This window comes from Pongo pygmaeus, chromosome 7 (genome assembly GCF_028885625.2).
Source record: "Pongo pygmaeus isolate AG05252 chromosome 7, NHGRI_mPonPyg2-v2.0_pri, whole genome shotgun sequence".
Classification (NCBI taxonomy): Eukaryota; Metazoa; Chordata; class Mammalia; order Primates; family Hominidae; genus Pongo; species Pongo pygmaeus.
Window position 1 is genome coordinate 4984611 of NC_072380.2, and position 21577 is coordinate 5006187.

General features: G+C 44.6%; 1 protein-coding gene across 1 annotated transcript in view; it reads right to left on the reverse strand.

Annotated features, from left to right (window-relative positions):
* CSMD1 (CUB and Sushi multiple domains 1) overlaps window positions 1-18695 on the reverse strand; it is a 2090911-nt gene extending 2072216 nt beyond the window's left edge. Inside the window, exon 1 of the mRNA XM_054498773.1 lies at window positions 18114-18695. Coding sequence (XP_054354748.1) covers window positions 18114-18198 — 85 coding nt within the window. The 5' untranslated portion in view covers window positions 18199-18695. The remainder of the gene's footprint in view (window positions 1-18113) is intronic.
* Window positions 18696-21577: the final 2882 nt, after the last annotated feature.

A 21577-nucleotide genomic window follows, 5' to 3' on the forward strand; every position in this document is an offset into this window, starting at 1 on the left:
CACCTGTGTAACAAGTAATAATTTATTTACAAATATATGGAGTAGCTACCTCAGAAGTTGCAGCTGTTCCTTCTCGCAGTTTCTTTTAATACATCTTAACATCATTATCTTATCTATTTACATACTACATTAAATTAATGAAGGCATTTTAATGAAATGTAAAGAAAGTTTGTTCTTAAATACAATTTTGACAAAAAATACAAAAACTGAATTCACGATGCTCCTATAATATTATGTTGTTTTTTATCCTTACCTCTGTGGCATGCCTAACATTCAATACTTACAAAATTATTGGGACTGATTTGTTTTTAGTATGTCCAAAATAATGCAACAATTTATAAACAGCTTAAAGACAAGGACATCGCGTGCTTAACTCATTTGCTATGACCCTCGTCTACCCCAAATAGGATGAGAAGGTATTTTACTCCAGCATTTTTATTTGTTTTAATACACCCCACGCCATGACCAGCATGTCCTTGCTGGAAATGAGCTTCACTTTCATAGTAAATGTGATATGGTAGGTATATGACACATCACTTCCTCTCGCTGATGTTTTTATTAAATATTCATTTAAGTAAGTGCCACTTTAGGGCAACTGTGCTTAAAGAAATATAGAGGGGCATTGCTGGTCAGCTATAAACATAAAGAAAATCCTCCAGAGCATCAAGTGTGTTCTGAAGCAGTGGAAGGAGGGCAGATGCTGTTGTCTTTCTCTCCTAATAGTGCAATTTGTCAGATGTCTCCCGTGTGTACTCAAGCTGACCATATTACGTGTTGGCAAAATGCTCATTTTTATACAGCTTTTAGTATCAACAGTTATATTGGCATTTCTCTCAAGATGGAGCACATTTATATCAATTGCTGGCCTTAAAATGTTCCTATAGTATTGATCATTTGTTTTGAACTTTTCCTTGTTAACTATTTTCTGTCTATATTAATTTATATTTAGTTGAATACATATCCCCTTCAATAAAAGCCAAGTGAGAGCAAAACTCTTTCTGCAAAGGTAAGAGTGGAACTTAACTTTCTACTCCCTGAAATAAGGCAAGAAGGGTTATATGCCCTTCTAACCTTGATTGAAAACGCAACACCACTTACCCCAGGCCCACCGAGCAGCTCTCCCCATGGCACAGGTTGAAAGGATTTCAGGCTGGAGGAGACTGTTGTGTGTGAGGGATGGGTGCATGTCCACAGACTCATGCACATTAGGAAAGAAGGTCTCCTCTCTTCTGGGCTTTCTTCACATCGGCATGAAAACTTAAATTCACAGAGCTCCCTTTGAGAGGGAGCACAGTGACTGGCTCCAGCCAGCCTTTGGGTGGATCTCACTGAAATCACTCTCCTGAACACGCACCCACTCACAGCTGCTGCCTTACCCCACGTGCAGACCCAGCTGTCTCACTTGTTGACATAATTGTTAAGTGAGCGCCTCCTAAGGAGATCCCATTTGAAAACTAAGTCACTAAGCTACAAATTAGGTTGCAGACAGGTTCACCTGCTAGAGATGAATGCACTGAAAGTGAAAGACATTTGGCATGCTGCAGCGCCGTTACTGAATAAATATAGGGCTGGCCTGATAGGAATTGACTAAGCACAGAGGAAGAAGAGCCATCATCAATACTTAATCAACTCATTCATTCACACATTCAAAGGTGTCCAATACCCAAGACCTCACAAGCTATTCGTTGCTGAGGGTCCTGCACAGGTGCTGTATTTACAAGGTTTCCCTGTTGATGCGTGCTTGGCCACAATCGATGTGAGAGAGGTACACATTCACTTTTACAGCCAGACTCAGCGTACCTGACTTTGAGAAGTGTGTATCTTGATCATGGCCACGTGAGTTCTAGGTAGCCTATTCAAAAGGTCTCAGTCACGTGGCCCTGGAAGAAACATCTAATTTTAATGTCATCATTTGGGATTTATTTTTATATTATAACTTGGGATCTCACAGATAGAGACCCTACCTTTTAAGATATAATTACAGGTGTTCAAAGGGGGAACAGGCAGGTGGAGGTACAGCAGCTTTTTCAACTCAAGGGTCTCTCTAATTTGAGTCAGGACACTCTAATCTTGAAATCTTAAGCCAGAAGGAAAAAGCAAGATCACACTGACTGTCTCAACATTATTAAGCCCTCCATGTTTAGTTTGGGTGAAGGGTATGTTTAAGTCAATGAATTGGGCCCTACTTATTTTAAAGATGTTAATAAACCCAGCATCTTTGATTTCACTAACCGCTCCTCACCTTGAGAAAGCTAACAGATTTACTGTATTGCCAAGTAAATAAATTAACTATGTTTTTCAAATGGCTTCACTGGGAATTCACACCATTTAAAACACTCAAAAGTAGCCTCTGATGCTTTTTTGAACAAAATTAAGCAGTTAGAAAAAAAGTGGCCTCCCAGCACTTTGGGAGGCCAAGAGGAGTGGGTTACTCGAGGTCAGTAGCTCCAGACCAGCCTGGCCAACATGGTGAAACCCCGTCTCCACTAAAAATACAAAAATTAGCTGGTCATGGTGGCCGGTGCCTGTAACTCCAGCTACTCGGGAGGTTGAGGCAGGAGAATCGCTTGAACCCGGGAGTCGGAGGTTGCAGTGAGCTGAGATTGTGCCACTGCACTCCAGCCTGGGTGACAGAGCCATTGGGAACAGTCAGCACAAAGACATCAGGATCTTTAGAAAAAATAACTCTGGAGAAAGTAGTAGCAGACTTTAAAAATCTACTTTGAAGAGCAAAATTTTCTATTATTTCCTTTCATTGTTCTTTTCATAGTCACTTCAAATTTCCAGGCCTTCCTGGTGTTAAACGATGTTAAAACACGTCTTTTCTACCTGACTCTACTGAGTCTGTAATTGTATTCAAGCTAAATTTCATGTACAAGTTCAAATGATGAACTTGGAGGACACATCTCATAGAACTGAGAGTCTAATTTTTTTTTAGTTGCTGTAATAAAATAACTGCTCACATTTATTTAAGCTTAGTAAGAGCCATGCACGGTTCTATGCTTTTTACATGTGTTTCTTCTTGTAATCCTTATGATATTGAGCACAGTTGACATTCCCTTTGTAAAGACAAAGAAACCAACTGTCAAGAAGTTTAATATTTTCCAAGGCCACACTATGAGGAGGAGAGGAGACGGAACTCGGGCTTACTTAGCTGTATAGCAGATGCTGTCAAAGGTAACACTAGAACCCCTGAGTGTGTGAAAGCTCTCAAAGGTACCTTTAGAACCCCTGAGTGTGTGAAAGCTCAGGGAAATTATTTCTATCATAAGATACTCTGTCTACCTAAAGAAGGAGCTAGTTTTCACTTTTTTGAAATCATTTTGTCCTTCAATGTATTTAAATCATTAAGAAATCTAAAAATGCAATTGTCTAATTCTGCTAATTTGAGCAGTCCTCACAAAATATGTTGGTGTGGTGAAAATGTGTTTAGTTCTTCAGAATTAAATATTCTGTAGTGACAAACATACAGATCAAATCATATTGATATAAAACATATTAACTAGTTGGCCGTGCGTGGTGGCTCACGCCTGTAATCCCAGCACTTTGGGAGGCCGAGGCAGGCGGATCACGAGGTCAGGAGATCGAGACCATCCTGGCTAACATGGTGAAACCCCGTCTCTACTAAAAATACAAAAAATTAGCCGGGCATGGTGGCGGGCACCTGTAGTCCCAGCTACTCAGGAGGCTGAGGCAGGAGAATGGCGTGAACCCGGAAGGCGGAACTTGCAGTGAGCCGAGATCGCACCTCTGCACTCCAGCCTGGGCGACAGAGTAAGACTCCGTCTCAAAAAAAAAAAAAAAAAAATTAACTAGTTATCACAATCTTATCACAACCATGTGTTTTTCACCTCAAATAAATTATCGTCACTTCATATTTAACAAAGTAATAAAACCCTGTAACATGCACCCACTGAGACTTCTGTGGCACCAGTGACAGCTCTCAGCTATCTCCTGAGCTTCGAGCTTGGATACTGTGCTTCTCCAGCTGTCTGGGTAAACTTAGGTTTAAGCCCAGAACTTTCCTAGCATGCTGCTCTTCCCAGAGTGTAGCCACAAGGGCTGTGTGCCTATTACATCAGGAGAGAATCAGTGCTTTAGTTGCACTTAGAGCCCCAGCAAGGAGCAATGGAGGTGGGGTGAGATGGAGAGGCAGGTCTGGTCTGGTGTGTGTGGGAAGGAAGGAGTTTGTCAGGCGAGGAGGCTTTCAAGAGGCCTGTGGGCCTCCTGGGAGCAACACTGTAATATGAAAAGAGAATTCCTTAGACTGAGCTCTGCCTTTTGGGTGAGATATTGAACTCCTCTGGACAAAAATAAATGAGAGACTTGAATTTATGAACTGGAAGTTCACTTTGAATTCAAAAATCTTATCTAGCCAGGTGTGGTGGCTCATGCCTGTAATCCTAGCACTTTGGGAGGCCGAGGTGGGTGGATCACTTGAGATCAGGAGTTCAAGACCAGCATGGGCAACAGGACAAGACCCTGTCTCTGCAAAAAGCTACACAAAATGAGCTGAGTGTGGTGGCATGGGCCTGTAGTCCCAGCTACTTGGGGGGCTGACACGGGAAGATCACTTGATCCCGGGAAGTCAAGTCTGCAGTGAGTGAAGATCGCACCACTGCACTCCAGCCTGGGTGACAAAGTGAGACTGTCTCGGAAAAAAAAAAAAAAATCTTATTGTCTATCTCTACTTTGCCCAGCAACATGGACTAGTACAAGCAACTTGTCCTTTTCTTCAATTTTTTAAAATTGAACAATTATTATTTCACTTGGAGAAGGTTGACATAGTTAAGAAGAAACCAAACAAGATTCAAGCATGAACACCATGATGTGTGCATCTTTGCAGATATTTCCCATGTGTGTAGAAGTAGCCTGCCTTTTCTGTACCTGAAAATGGGATTAAAATATAGATATTATTTGAAATGTTCAACTGAACACTTTACCATGGAAGCACATTCATGAGGGCAGTACAGTGTGTCATACAACAATCTATTTGGCCATTTTAGGATGGTAAACATTTAAGCTCTGTCCAACTTTTCAGTATGAGAGAGGGGGCTACAGTGAAGAAGCCCCTATTGCAGCAGGATGTGTTAACTCTCTAGATTGAAACATCTGATAATTTAGAATTTGACTGATAGGGCCAAATGATCCCCTCCCCTCATTTTTCTACCTATCCAACAAGAGTATAAGGGAGTGTCCTCTCTCTGCACAACCAAAACCTGATATCATCAATTAGAGTTTCACAAATGCACTGGGGAAAATGACAATGTTTAATGCACTGGTTTCAATCAATTATACACTTGGGAATCTTTTCCTACATTTATTATTTATGTTTGTTCTTCCTATAAAATACCTACTTATACTTAATGGTTCCTAAGCTCTTTGCTGACTGATTGTGAGATAATCTTTTTATATTATTTTTCTAGAACAGTGTGGTGAACAGACTCTTAGGGGGCCCATACGGCACCCCCACCTGCTGATGTCCATGCCCTAGGGATCCTTTTCTCCATGAGAGTGGGCAGGACCCATGGCTTGCTTTCAACCAACACAGTAAACTGACAGTGATAGGCTACACGTGATTATGTGTACAGGATTATGTGATTACATATGAAATTGTAGCACTCAACTGTGGAGTCTCCCTCTCACCCTCTCTCTCCCCCAAACCCACTCCTAACCTAGCTTGAGCCATGCTAGGAAGTCCCAGGTGACAACTGTGTGTGGCCCCCAGGAACTAATGGTAAACTCTGGCCAAAAGCCAGCAAAAAACTTAATGCCTCATTCCTACAACTGCAAGGAACTGAATTCTGCCAGCTGCCCAACTATCTTAGAAGTGGATTCTACCCAGCTGAGCCTCAGGTGGCAATGAAGTCCCAGCCAACACTTGATTGCAGCTTTGTGAGACCTTAATCAGAGACCTAGCTAAGCTGCCAAGCCATGCACAGACCCTTGACCCACAGAAACTGTAAGATAATGCATGTGTGTTGTTTGAAGCTGTTAAGTTTGCAATAACAGTGTTACAACACAGTAGTTAGCTAATACAAAAAGTATTCGAATGGAAGATTGCTCCCCCAATCTGTCCTTCTATGTAGCTCTGTTTTCTAGCTCTTGAGTTGTTCCTGGTGGCATCTGGTCCTGCGGAGAGGATAAACCTGGGTAACAGAGAATGCTATAAAATTATCTTGCTACAAATACTGTTGGCTTTCTGTCTCTCTCCCTCATTTGGAGACAAAAAATGAGTATTGTCATTATAGGCATTAAAAAGTGGCTCAAATCTCTTATTCTGATTTTAAAGTTACAATAAATGACGCCACATCTTTAACTTAGGTACTTTTTTCTTTCTCATAGGTTCTATTTTTAAAATATAAAAGGTAAGAAGAAATGATAGTCACTTCAACTTGTCATATAACACTTTATAGTATTTTTATATGGACTCTTTTTAAAAGACCTATTATTGTCCATCCATCATAAAAACTGAAAGAAAAACACATTTGCTAGGAGATATAAATCATACCCCAAAGTTCGGCTTGGCTATACTTTTTATACTTTCAGTTCGATAGACACCTCATCTTTTCAACACCCTGACGACATGCCCTTTCCATGTCTCCTGTTGCCAGCAAAGAATTCTGGAAAGGTAATTTTGTAATTGCAGTTGTAAAAGAAAGAGACTGATTGGTTCTTCTTTGTTACATAATCCTCTAATGTAATTCTTTAAAATTAAAAAGTGGAGAGATAAAATAGTCATGAGGATCAAAATGACAATTGAAGGCTGGCATATCTCCTGAACAAGCTCTAATATTATTAAATTATTGTCACCAGAATAAAAAAATGCAAACATCTCAGATAACTTACTCAGTATACAAAGAAAAACAGTCAAGAAAAAGAAATACAATTGAATCAAGTAAGCATGGCAAAATAATATCTTGAATATAGGGTTTCAAAGCTAATTATTTTGACAAGTTGTAGTCTCAGTACATGAGTAAATAAGCAGGCACAGTGACTGGAAGAAATCTTTACCAACACCTTCCCTAGGTCAACTCTTCAATGAGTGTTTTCACAAAATGTTGATGACACATTAATTTGAACTCACTAAAAATAATGGCTGGAATCAAGTATATTACATAGACTGAGAACATTTGTTTATTTATTAAAGAAACAGTGAATGTGTGAGAAACCAGAATGATGCTTGGATACTTGCAAGAGTGCTCTTCAATTCTCCAGAACTTGAAGATTTATGAAGTCAAAACAATGTAAACAAATGAATGAAAAATCAGCAAACAAGAATAACATTTTTTTTTTGAGATGGAGTTTCACTCCTATCGCCCAGGCTGGAAGGCAGTGGTGCAATCTCGACTCACTGCAACCTCTGCCTCTAGGGTTCAAGTGATTCTCCTGCCTCAGCCTCCCATGTAGCTGGGATTATGGGTGCTCACCACCACACCCAGCTATTTTTTTTTTTTTGTATTTTTGGTAGAGACGGGGAAGAACAACATTTTTTTAAAGGACCCTAAACCTACAGTTTCCTACATGATGACTAATAATTTTTAAACATAGTAACCGACAAAAAAATTAGATCAAGGAGAGATTGGGTGATCAACGTATGATAGAGAGAACTAGAAGTGGACTCAAAGATGGGTGGGCTTGAGATGCATGGAAACAAAGCTCAAAATTATGGTTGATGAGGTGGAATGGAAAACTCAATGGTGAGAAAACTGAAGGTATAGTTAGGGTGTACCTGGCCTGGCTGAATTGGAAGTCACAAGGGCAGATTTGAAAAGACTGATTATGGAGGACTTTGAAAGTCAGTTTGGGAGAGAGATTCTGAACCCTACAGAGAAAAGCATGTACAGTACTTAAGAAAACAAGATACATGGCCAGTAAATCACAAACTGCTTTTCATTCCACATTCAGTGTCCTGTTGGTATTACATCCTGGAGGTCATTAGAAAAACTCCAAAACAGCAAGAGTAACCATCACAGGACTTGAAGGGAAAATGTTTAAAAATGTCTAATGTTCTAGCTTCCAATAAGTAGATGATGTTCAAACAAAGGTGTGACCCCTTGGCTGCATGACGGTAGAAAGGAGCAAGGCCTAACATAAGTTGCATATAAATCTGCATATTTCAGTGACTAGTCCCATGACAGTAGTGTACCCTTCACATCTGACCTTCAGCTTTAAAGAGCACTGAATCAATGTCTGAGAAGGGTGACCCTGAGCATCAGTGTTTATAGGATCATTTACATGCTTGACATTTCAACTGGCCCTCACTGAGCTAATGAAAACCATAAAGTTTTCTTGGCTGTTCTCCAGCTGCTTCTCCTCAACATCCTCATCTTCAGTTCATGATGTTATTCCTGTTCCCTTCCTCCTCCACTCTTTTGAGATAGATTAGGGTAGTCATAGCCTTTTGTAAAGGGGAACGAACTTGCCAGATAGATGGAGAGAACAAACCACTTGACTGGGCACAAACCACATCCACTTCTATGTGGGTAGAAGATCCTGCAGCAAGGAGGATGAACAGCAGAAGGAAAAACCCCCAGATTCTTGCCAGAACAGAAACCCATACTTAGTGTCCTTGGGCTGACCTGTTCTCACTGGAATAGTAAAAAAAACACACCCCTGGGTGGAGATCTAAGATGCTAGTGAGCCATGTGATATATGTGCTAGCATGCAGAGCAGAGGCACATATGCACCCGGAAGACCACTGACAAAGTCAAAACGGAAACTCCTAGAAAGCACTCAGAGATTCAACTTCTTTGTTAAAAATGTGATGTAGACATGGAATACTATGCAGCCACAAAAAAGAACAAGATCATGTCCTTTGCAGGGACATGGATGGAGCTGGAGGCCATTATCCTTATCAAACTAATCCAGGAACAGAAAATCAAATACCACGTGTTCTCACTTATAAGTGGGAGCTAAATAATGAGAACACATGGACACATAGAAGGGAACAACACACACTGGAGCCTGTCAGAGGGTGGAGGGTGGGAGGAGGGAGAGGATTAGGAAAAGTAACTAATGGATACTAGGCTTACTACCTTGGTAATGATATAATCGGTACAACAACTCCCCATGGCACACATTTACCTATGTAACAAAACTTCATATCCTGCACATCTACCCTGGAACTTAAAATAAAAGTTTTTTTAAAAAATGTGGTGTAGGTGAATAGGAAGGGCTCATGCATTACAGTTATACTGAATTGAGTGATTCTGTTTGGCACATGCCATAATTCTTTAGTTGAGCAAAATTATGACTATAATCCTTTTTAAGAGTCAAGTCTTCCCAATTCTCTTCCTATCCCCAGTCATCATTGTTAAGGATCATATCAGACTAATAATGTGTATATCTTCCCTAAATGACAGTAGTTCTACCCAGATCACATTAATCAATAAAACTAATTCCACCAACAGTAAGATGACTGTTCTCACCTGAATTTCCCTTGATATTATTTATATTTTTTAAGTATGGGGCATTATATTTAAAATCTGTATTGTTTCCATGTAAAATGGAGCATGGATGTTGAACAAGTGAACTGCAACCTCATGAATATAGCTGAAACCATAAGACAAAAACAAAATACCCTCACAGATGGATTGGTCTTATGTTGTCCTCAGTAATTCTATTTTATAAAGAAAGGGGAAAAGAGACACATCAAGAAATGCAAGACATTTGGAGTGCACAGAAATTGTCTGATTAACTCAGTTAATTTCTTGCAAAAATGTGACCCTTCTTAGTTTGCCAAGGTCTCTCTTCTTTTTGTGAAGTGCCGATCACACTCGGCAATGCTCGACTATCCCAGCTGTATTATACATCAAAGTGCGCTACTTTCCTACCAAATAAAAGGGATAGTTTGAAATGTGGTGACTAAAATTGTTGATGGACTTTGAACATTCATAAGGCCCATCCTTTGAGATAAAAGTGAAGATAGACTCTAAGTTCAGTGGAATCCACCATTTTCACAGGAAGTGAAAATTTACTCAGAGCACCGCCAGGCAAGATTTTGGGAACCACAGTTATGTAACTAATTACTAAGGAGGTGTAATTTTATAGAAAGGGGAATGATGAGAGCCCCCCACATCCTTTACAGAAATATCAAATTCAGGTAGAAGAAAATTACTCATTTGTTAGAGATCAATGAAGACACTTTCTGTTAAAAAAGAAGAGGAGGAAAAAGTTTCTCTAAATAGAGGCATAGACATTCCTCAGACATCTTGAAAATGACTGCCTGCAATTTATAATTAATTTCAAAGGTTTTTCATTCATCAGAGATCACTCTCCAAATAATTCAAATTTTAACCTAACGTTTAGCCCTTTCTTATGTAACACTAATGATATCAGAGTATACTAAACAGTAAAAGAAAAAAATAATTCACTCGAACAGTATTTTTATATGAAAGAGCATAATTATCCCTTGAAGTCTCTCCATAATATAAACATTATGGACAAGGAGTTTGAATCTCTGTTTTGTTGTAAAACTATTAAAAAAAAGATTAAACAGCATTGAATGATGGATACCGATAATAGAGGCACTGATGATAAAGAAGAAATCTTCTGAATTAATTGCACAATTTCACAGTATAGTATATTCTTCATGAAATCAGTGTGAGCTAATTCGTCTGTGAAAGATTAGTGAAAACATTATTAGATTTTGATCACTTTTATTGAAAGGAAGGTAGAGAGATGACAGATTGATAGACTCTACCTATCTATATTTAAAATCTATAATACATAGATAATGTTTATATACAGATAAATGCATATAGTATACATCATGTATTACACATATACAAATATATCCATTGCATTTTTACTATCTGAAAGTTAGAAGCCATATTTTACTACCTAGCACCCAATGTGGCATTCCCTAAGTGAGATTATATGTATTCTCTGTATCAGAATTACCTGGGATGGGCATGGGTAGTAAATAAATAGATTTCTACCTCCATCCAAAATCCACTTATTGAGAATCATTTGGAAAAGAAGCCATGGAATTTGCATTGAATCAAGATTGAAACAAGTAATTCTTATGCACACAAAGTTTACATAGAGTATTCAAAAACTGTGTGTCATGCCCACCCTGGCTTTGACAGCTATAATGATAACGGTGACAGGCATGTTCAGTACAGAAAGCAGAGGGTTGCTGCAACACTTTAGGAAAACGCTCAGTGCCTTGCAAAGTTGCTTTAATTCCATCGGGGTTCATGGTTTACAATTATCTGAATAATTCAGACAAAAAGTTGTAGTTATCTCTATCATATCCACATCATATTAGTTTTTCTTGAATTTTATTGAGGTTGAAGCTCCCCAAAATATATCACACTAAAAAGTAAAAAATAAAAAGCCCTGGAATCTGACCGATATTTTATATAATTTAAAATATCGAGTGTCAACTTGATTGAATTGAAGGATGAAAAGTATGGTTCCTGGGTGTGTCTATGAGAATGTTGCCAAAAAAGATTAACATTTGAGTCAATGGACTGGGAGGGGCAGACCCTCCCTCAATGTGGGTGGGCACCAGCTAATCAACTGTCAGCTTGGCTAGAAGAAAGCTGACATGCTGAGTCTTCCGGTCTTCATCTTTCTCCTGTGCTGGATGCTTCTTGTCCTCGAACATCAGACTCTAAGTTGTTTATCTATTGGACTCTTGGACTTAAACCAGTGGTTTTCCGGGGGCTTTTGGACTTTTGGCCACAGGCTGAAGGCTGCACTGTTGACTTCCTTGCTCCACAGCTTGCTGAAAGCCCACTGTGGGACTTCACCTTGTGATCCTGTGAGTCAGTACTACTTAATAAACTCCCCTTTATATATACATTGATCCTATTTGCTCTCTCTTTCTAGAGAATCCTGACTAATACAGTGAAAAAAACTGGGAAGTGACACCAACAATTTGGCTCCTTCATGTTTATGTTCTTCTTGATCTCATGTCTATTATGATGATAGCTTTTAAAACATAGTATTATATGCATTACTCTCCACTTTACAAAGGATGAGGCAAAATTACATTAAAATTATGAGCATCAAGTATCAAATTATGAGCATTAAGATGGAATTATCAAAGTACCCAAGTATATTTGGGTGGAGTGACAACAATGAAATATTCCTTTCCCTTTTATAACTTATACCAAGCTAAAACTAGTTCAGGATTTCAACCAATAAATTGTAAAATGTATCAGTAAAATAAAATATACGTTATTTTTACAAAAAAAATATGCTTGCATGATCCTTTTTCTTTTCATTCCCCAAAGAAATTTCAGATGGGGATAAATGTTGCCACCGTAGGTCAAAGTGACACTGACTCTAACTGAAGTTAATTTGTTGAAATGTTATTCCTTGGTGGAATGTTTACAACACATTTAGAGTTGGTGGATGAGACAGGGTGCCTAATGGATGATGAAATCTCTCATCTTCACAGAACAAAGATATCTGAGGATAAATAAAGATTCTGCAACTTCCCTAAAGCATTGATGGCATTTTCCTCTCCCAGAAAGTACTGGTTGATACAAATGGTTTAAAGAAAATTGCAGCTGAGCTCAGAAAAGAGAAGTGTTTCACTCTGCATCCAAAGAGGTTGATCGGCTGGAGGGAAAAAACAAGGTGTGCATTATTTCCATAAAGCTCCCTGTAATCAGTCAATTTCAACTGGCTCGATTATACAATGTCCTTCTATTCTTTTTCCTGTAAAGGGAATTTTAATTCTGTTACTTACCAACCTCAGTATCAAGGACTAAAGTCCATCCAAAATACAGACATACTGGTTAATCAAAGGTCCCTTGAGGTCATTTTAAAGTCTTTATGGAAAAGACTTACTTACTTCCTCGAATTTAGGCATGAACACTTAAGCGCAATTATTTGATTTTTATACCAATCGGTTGTTCTGGAACGGACAACCAGTGTGCTAAGCACAATGACCATGCAATTGAAGGCAATGTAAAAAGGTTGAGTTCCTTGAGGAATAATTCATTTCAGTAGAGCCGAAACATCTATTTCTTTGGCTCAGGTTGCATATCCATGCCAGTACTACAGTAAAAAAAAAAAAAAAAGAAAAAAAAAATATCTGCCCCTGGTTGCTATGGTGGCTGTGCCACAGTGTCAGATTGGTTGGACTTATTTACCACTGCTGGTCTCCCAGTCCAAGTTCCTGCTTTCCCATCCTAGGAGACAACAGGCTGGTAATATTTCCATACAACCCAAAGATACAAATACTGTAGACTGTGGAAGATCTCCCCCTTCACTCAAGTATCTTCCTCTGATTTGTTAGTTGATCAAATAAAACTTAAATTAACAAAAAAAAGACATACTTCACATTTACTATGTGCAACTACGCGTGCAACTTCTTAGTTATCTTACAGAGGGAAGTGAGCTCAACCAGAAGACATACAAAAGGCCAAAGGGAAAGTGTAGCTTAAATTGCATGTATGCAAGTTGTAATGGCTTATTTTCACTATGAGCTCGGCAGAAAAATGACCAGAGGCACATTTAAAATTCAGCGGAATAGAGAGTATTTAATATGCCATTTGCATTTTGACAGCTTAGAAACGTCTACACTGGGTTTGCTGTATCGTCTGCTTATAAGCACGAAGCAGCCACCGATCCTTTGTTTATCTATTTCTTAAAGGAAGCAGAACTATTTTCTTGACATTTTCAAAGCTGGGTTGGTGTTTGCTTGATACAATAAACTGGAGAGTAAGGAAGCATTGCCCCCAGGAGGAGCTGCTTTCGCCTGTAGAAGCTTCAGCACTGTGGTTGTGGCAGTCTTCTTATCAAGCATGATTGGCCAGCTGAAAGCCAATATAAAAATAGCCATTCCCTCTCCTCCCGAGGCCTCTGCCAGTGAGATGCTTGAGACATGGGGGAATTCTACCGCCCTGCACTACTTGCCATTTGCTTCTCTGGACTTGTTTGATGAGACCTCATTGCCCTACCATTCAAGTTTACAAAACCTGTCACTTCCGAAGAAAGACTCCCTTTTGCGACTAACTACTTGAGTGCCCCAGAAGCACTGAAAAGCTTTCTGCTGAACAGTTCTGATTTGAAGTCATAGTAATTAATAATAATATCCTGATGATGCAACAGGAAAAAGACATGATCTGCTCAGCAATACAGAGATATTAACTTCATTTTAAGTGGTCCATTTTTTTTTTTTTTTTTTGAGACGGAGTTTAGCTTTTGTTGCCCAGGCTGGAGGGCAATGGCACGATCTCAGCCCACTGCAACCTCCACCTCCCGGGTTCAAGCGATTCTCCTGCCTCAGCCTCCTGAATAGCTGGGATTACAGGCATGCGCCACCACGCCCAGCTAATTTCATATTTTTTTGAAGAGACGGGGTTTCACTATGTTGGTCAAGCTGGTCTCCTGACCTCTGGTGATCCACCCACCTCGGCCTCCCAAAGTGCTGAGATTACAGGCGTGAGCCACAGCATCTGGCCCACTTTTTTATTGCTGGATGGGAATCAGGGGTTTCCTGCGAAAGTATCTTCTTCACAGGAGTGTCCTGGCTTCATCAGGAGGAAGTGTATGGGGTGCGGCTCTGCCATAAAGGAGTCTGACCTGCAAATTAAAGGTCTTAGCATCCTTCTTGGTGGGATGAGTCTTTAATAAGGTAACTCATCTAAAACCATGCAGGTATGGGAGGGCGCACCTCTCTCGCGGTGGAGTTACAGGGTTTCTCTGGAAACTCAGCAGTGCGTGCTCACATCTCTGCTGGGTGGGTCAGGGAATGTTTGAATTACTTACTTTTACGAATGTTCCACCTTTCTCTTTCGGGCTTCTCAAAATGAGGCTGCTCTGGGCTAGTAGTGTTGTGTGTGCTCTCCTTTAGGACGCTTTCTGGGTAAGTAATTGTCTGCAAATACCTGCATTCTCGTGGCTGCACATATGCAAGAAACAACTGAGAAGGAAACTTTGTCCAAACAGCCAATAGATCAGCCCCAGGTAAAGGAGCAGATCCGAGCCAGCGCACACAGAATTAATATCCTGTTTACTACATGAAAATGCTTACAGCCTTACTCCTTTTCCCCTGGTCCCTGAAAATAGGCATTTAAAGAGAAACGCACACTTGGGATTCAACCTTTACAATGCCATTAGTAATCCAGAAGAAAAAGGAAATCACCAGTGAATTTTCGATACCCCCAACGCTTTATTGAAGAGTACAGCACCATCAGCTGAAGCTGATACTCGGGTACCCACAGTAACGGGTTCCAGTGACCTCAACTGCGACCGCCTCCAGCCTCACGACTCCGCAAACAGGTCACGAATTATGCCCCACGCATCAAAAACTCTGCGCCTGCCTTCGCCACAGCGGGAGCCGCCACCTGGGCGCGCGCGGCGTAGCTGCCCACGGCAGTGGCCGGGCGCCCTCCCGCCGGAGCGCTCCTCCTCGGGAAAGCCCTGCTGCGCGCAAGCGCCTCCGGTCGGCCCTGGAGCGCGCTGCCGAGCCCCGGGGCCCAGCGCCGACGCCCCCGGCGGGAGGCCCAACCTTGGTCACCCGGGCTTTGCTAGGCAAGGGGAACGCGACCCCGCCCCAATGGCCAGAGCGCACAAATGCCGACTCTGGCGCTGGCGTCACCAGCCCCTTTCCTGCCTGCAGCCCCTTCCCAGGCCGCTACAGGAGCTCGCACTTGACCCCGCAGGCGTGGAGGAGACACGGTCCCTGGTCCCTGTGGGGTTAATGAAGGAGCTCCACGGACCCACTGCCGCGTGGGCCAGACAATAGAGCAGTGAGAGCTGCGTCCGAGCGTCCTGGACCCCCTCCGCGCGCACACACTTGCGCACAGCACCGCTCCAGCTCCATGCACGCCAGGGGCCTGGGACCCTAGGCTCCACTTCTCGGCTTCTACAGCCAGGTTCTGGGGCCTGCAGCTCGCAAGAGGAGCTCTCTTCTACGGGGCTGCCCCGCAGGGCCAGAGGCGCCCAGGACTTTTCTGCCCTGTTCGCCCCAGAATCAGCCAGAGCAGCCCCCGCCCACTACCTGCCTTTCCACACCCTCCCTCCCGCCTCCGCCTCAGCCCCATCCTAGCGCTGCAGCCCACCCGCGTGGGGGCGGAATCCGCCCGGCACACACGTGTGCAGATTATTAAGCAGCCGAGCTAGGGCCGCCGCCGTCTCCACGCAGCAACCTCCGTTAATTGCGGGGGAAGGGAACCCGGAGCGTGCGGAACTCGAGGGAACCAAGAGTGAGCTCAGAGGCTGAGTTGCCTGCCTGGAAAGGAGGAAGCCCCGGGCCCAGTTAGGCTTGGAGTGCAGGGGAAAGGGCGGGAAGTTTTGCGGAGTTGCGTGGCAGGTGTTTCCTCTCCACGCAGGGGCTTGGCTGGAAAAAGCCAGGTCCTGTCCCTTGGGCTCCTGCCCTCTCCCCGCTGCGACACACACGCCCCAGCACACCTCACAGGGCACAACCCTCTTTTCCCTAGACTTTAGCTGCCTCGCCTTCCAATTACCAGCCAGTCCAGTGCTGACCAGAGGCCGCTGCCAGCCGGGCCCTGCTCAGCAGGCGGTGCCTCCGCAGCCGGCAATGTCAGCGGCAGTGGCCAAGGCATCCCGACTGAGCCGGGCGGGTGGGCAGAGGGTCGGGTCGGCGTCTGCAAGAAGCTCCCCAATCCCGAGCGACCACGAGCTTGGGTGACTAAGACCCACCGTTTGCGCTCCCCGGGATCTCGGGGCGCATTCCGGCAGACACCCCCTTGTGAGGGTGGATGCCGGTGAGGAGGAGCTGGTGCTGAGCGGTCAGCTCTCACGGAGCCCTGGACGCCCCGTGGAGGCAAGTGCAGGGAGGGGAAGCCCAGCCGGCACGTCTCTCCCCCGCTCTCCAGGCGGATCTGGAGTTTGCTAATGAACCAGATACAGTCCTCCTTCGCCCTGCCAATCACTCTTCCATCTGGACCACTGGAGGAAAAGGAAATAGGTGGAAAAGAAGATGGAAGAATTTAGAGAGAACGGGGAAATTTTATGTAGGGAAAAAAGCAAGTGACCATTTAAAAAAAATCATAAGATTGGACTCCATCCTTTAAAAATGAAACGAAAGAAAAACCCTATGTAGATACAGATACTCCCGGGAATATCTATGGAAGGGCTGACTGATAGAGAAAGCATCTAAGGAGGCTGAAAATGAGGACAGGGGCAGGTATTTCCAACGTGAAAATCAATCAATATTCTCTCTCTCTCTCTCTCTCTCTCTGTCTCTCTCCCTCTCTCTCGCCCTGTCTCAAAAGGGAGCTTATGTTCTTTCCCGGAGAATAAACAAGTGCACAAGCTATTGCCAGCCTTGAGGTCGCAGCCTGTAGGCTACTTAGGAGAAAACATTCCCCAACTCATTCAGGGAGAAAACCAAGCTCACAGAGCCCCAAGCCCAGGAGCCACCCAGAGAAACTCCTTCCCCTGACCAGAGTAGAAAGAGGATACCCGTGCGCCCACAGTGAATGTATCTGACTTGGAAGCCGGTCCAGAACTCCTAGCCTGTTTCACGCACCTTGCCAACACCTTACAACTTGCAAGGAGCGAAGTCCGGGGGAGAGGAAAGCGGGGGCGACCTTCTAGAGGCAGCTACTCCTCGCTGGCTGAGGACGTTGGAGAGGGAAGGAGGAGAGGAGGAATGGGGTGTATGGGTGCGAGGAGGCCGGGCCGGCGGAGAGCTTTGCCTGTTGGTACCAAAACCCCCGTAGAGAGCCCGAACTTTCCAGGCCGGCTTCACCCGGGCCGCTTTCCCAGGCGCGTCGGGTCCGGGGAGAAAGTCCTAGGAACTGCCCCTCAGCCACCCCGACCCGTGGAGTCCACGTCTCGGAGGAGGCAACACCTCCCCGCCGGAGCACAGTTCCAGCCCAACTCGTGTTGGGTTCTTTTCTCCTTGACACCCTGTACCGCCGAGAAAAAGAGATCTCTCCTTTGAGCCCAGGAGACCGGGAAGGAATGGCGGGGTGGGGCGGGGGCCCAGGAGGGCTGGGGAGAGCGCGATGGAAGCTCCCTCCCGGGCATCGCTTTCCCCGAGCTTCGGCGATGGAGCAGCGCCGGGGAGAGGCGGCCACTCCGTACCCTGCGGTCCCCAAAACGCACACTCGCGTCCGCACACGGGGCCTCCGAGGGCTCGACCGCCTCCCCGGCCAGGAGCAAGCCCGTCTTACCCTTCGCTGCAGTGAGGAGCCTCGCGCACAGCACCAGCAGCCCGAGAAGCAGGAGCAGCGACTGGAATCTCCTCCACGCAGTCATGTCTGCAGCTACTCCACACGCACGCGACACCGATGGCTCCTCCGAGGAAGGCAGGGCTATGAGCGGAGCCAAATAATCACCCGAGGGCAAGGCGAGCCGGAGAGAAAGCCGGGTCCCGAGACCCGCCGCGCATCCGACGCCTCCTGCAGGTCTGGGCGCCCGGCTCGCTTCCCTCTCATAGCATCGGGTCCCGAGCCACTGCAGGGCTGAGCTGCTCCGAGCGCGGAGACCCGGGCTGGCGGGGCCGGGGCCGGAGACGAGCGCCGGCCGAGCCGGGCAGGAAGGCACCAAGGCGGCGAGGCTGCGGGAGGGGGCGAGGCGGGGAGAGGAGCGCGCGCAGCCAGGAGAGACCTGGAGAGGAGGCAGCTGGAGAGAGAGCCAGCGAGTGGGAGATGCGGGGAGGGGGGCGCGGGGGGAGGAGAGATCCAGTCTAGAGAGAAAAGGCGGAGAGCGCAGAAGACGGGCTGCTAGTGGCACAAGGAGCCGCTGCCGTGGAGGCTGGACTCAACCATCCTTACCCACAGAGAGGGGACCGAGGCTGGGCACGGCGCAGTCCCAGACAGACAGAGCCCAGCCTCGGGGCCTCGGGCTGCCCGCACCGTGCTGCGCTTCATTCGGCCTCAGCGCAGCAGCGCGCAGGCTGGAGGAGACTTGTTGGGCGCTCGGGTGGGGGAAGCCCACGCCGCACACCGGGGAGGAACGATGCAATCCGGCAACTCCAGCAAACTGGAGGGTTTCTGCAGGGGCAGAGTCCGGCCTCCATCCTTTGATTTCCCTTCCTTGCTGACCAGAGAGCAGCCCCCTACCTAACTTAGATCAGAAATGCAGGTGGAAAGGGCACACGCTTCAACTCCAAGGGAGGAATATATTTATATTTTTATATATATGTATAAATATATATATATGATATGATGATATATATAATGTTTTGCAAGATGGACTATTTGCAAGGAGTTACACAAATTTACAAATTTCCTGACTTTGGATTGTGTGAGACTTAGCCATGCCCAAACTTCAGCTTCAGATAAAATGTGACATGAGGAAGTCTCTAGAATTAATATTATGGTCTGGTTATGAGAGCCGGCATGTTGGCACAGCTTCTGATGAAACTATATATAAAATTCTGTGGGCTGGGAAGGGACCTTAAAAGAGAAGAGACAGGTTCTCCCTGATTCTGCAAAAGGATGAAGCCCGCAGAGAGAACAGTGCTTTAGAATAGCAGTACTTGATACAGTAAACTGGATTTCACCCAGCTCCCCAAATAGAGGAGGCATTCCTACAGTTCCTGGGGAATGTGTAAGGCGAGACATTTTAGGAGCAGGTGGTCAGTTAATAGAAACACCACGAGTGAGTGCTGGTTTCCATAGAAGGACATTTAAAGGATTCGACATCCTTGACCAAAAAGGTTTAGCCCTTTTAGAGGACAGAACATGGAAATCCCATACCCTAGTAAGGGAGAATTAGCCTCCAGGCCTGGAAACATTAGAGTATACAACCATCTACCTGCGGTATCCCCACAGCACCGAATGCCTGTGGTGGGAGGGAGAGCCCACCGCTTCATCCCACCTGCACTTCCTCTCAGTCAGTCTTTGAGATTAAATGGGTTGACAGTTTGATAATGTTTTATATGCCTCCTTTAATTTTCTTAGACTGCCCCTGCCTCTGTGATCTAGGCCACGCTAGAAAGGCATAATGGATCCAGGCAGGACGGCAACCTTGGCATGGAAACATCGAAGCCTGACTTTCTTAGTCTCCCTGCAGCCTAAGGTGCAGGTGGCCACAATTGGGGCCACCTCCACAACCCTTTTCTCCTCGCAGATATATGAGATTTAAATATAGGGTGGGTGGGGAGGGGGGGAATGGGTGCTCTTGGAGTTGCAGTCCTGAACACGACTTGGATTTTCCTCAGCGCAGAGTCCTGTCTTGCCTCGTGTATCCCTGGAGGGACACTCAGAAGACAGAAGGCCTCAGTCACAGGGGAATTCCCATAGAACCCCTGAGTTCTATTCTTCAGGCTAAACTGGGCCTGTGGAGCAGAAGGTCGCCCCCTCTGGGATTTTAAATCAGACCCCATATAGTATCTGTGAGTCAGCAAGTGAACAAAAATGCTTTCCAAGACGCATTAAGTGCTCCAATAGTTCATTTCAAGCGCCTCATCAGGAAAAACGGATCTCTTTTCTGGAGCTGAAGAGCTGACTTCTCCCTGAGAAACGGTGCCCTGTCTCTACACTGCCATTCCTAATGGCTCGTGTCACCAAGAAGGATTTCTGCCATTAAAAAATGTTTCCAACATCTAACCATCCTAGGCTAGGACTTATAGATGATTTTCACTTGATTAGGATCCCAATCAGGAACGACGGTGAGTGTCACCTGAGAGATGGAACACCTTTCCACATAATTGTGACAGGCTCCAGGCTGAACTTCCCTTTTCCTGTGTTCTGTTGAAAAACGTCCCATGCCAACTCCTTTCCTCAGGGAGCAAAGAATCTATTTGATACAAAGCCTTGAGAAATAATGGTCCAGATAACCAATAACCACTCATTTTTTTGCTGTTACTTATATGGGGTATTTTCTTTGGCCCGATCGTATATTAGAGAGTTACAATGATTCGTACCAAATTGTTTCTTGATCATAATTATGAGAAGGGTATGAAACGGCTGTCAAATAAAATAAGCTGGTTTTGTGATATGGTTGTATTTGTGTGTTAATACAGTGAATTTTTCCCCCAAGATCTCAAGGCTGGTTTAATTTGGAAGGAAAACATGGGGCTCTGCTGCCATCTAGCGTCCAATATTTCTTGTTTGGCGTTTGCAGAGAGATCAGTGGTCCCTCTGTTTTGCTTCTCTAACCTCCTCTGTGATTCCCTGCCTGCGTTTTGAATCTCCTCCAGAACACTCTTGTGCCCTCCTTGCGGTCAGGCTGCAGCTTGAGCCTATTAGGATACTGCAAGCTCCCCCGGCCACATACATACACACTTTGATGTTTAAATGATTATGAAAGCCTTAATCTATATCGGAAGTCCAGTACATGTTACTTAGAGCAGTATTAACCACACGGGGTTGGAGTGAGTGTGGGGGCCCAGGGACGTCACACCAGGAAGCTCTGTGGCCACCTCTCTGCCAGGGCCTGTGCTGCCTGGAACATCGTACTTCTCTGCTTGTATACTGACTCCATTCCCCATCTGGGCATCACACTCTCCACAGCCTCAGGACCCGGCTAAGCAACACTAGAAATACCCTTGGCACTCGGGACCGACCAGAGAGTTAAGCAGTGTGATGATTAAAGGCAAAGAGGTGCAGACGTTCTGGAAGGGATAATGACATCCCTAAATTCAGGTAGCAACTAATTTAAGACAAGGTTGCAGAGATGACAACATAAA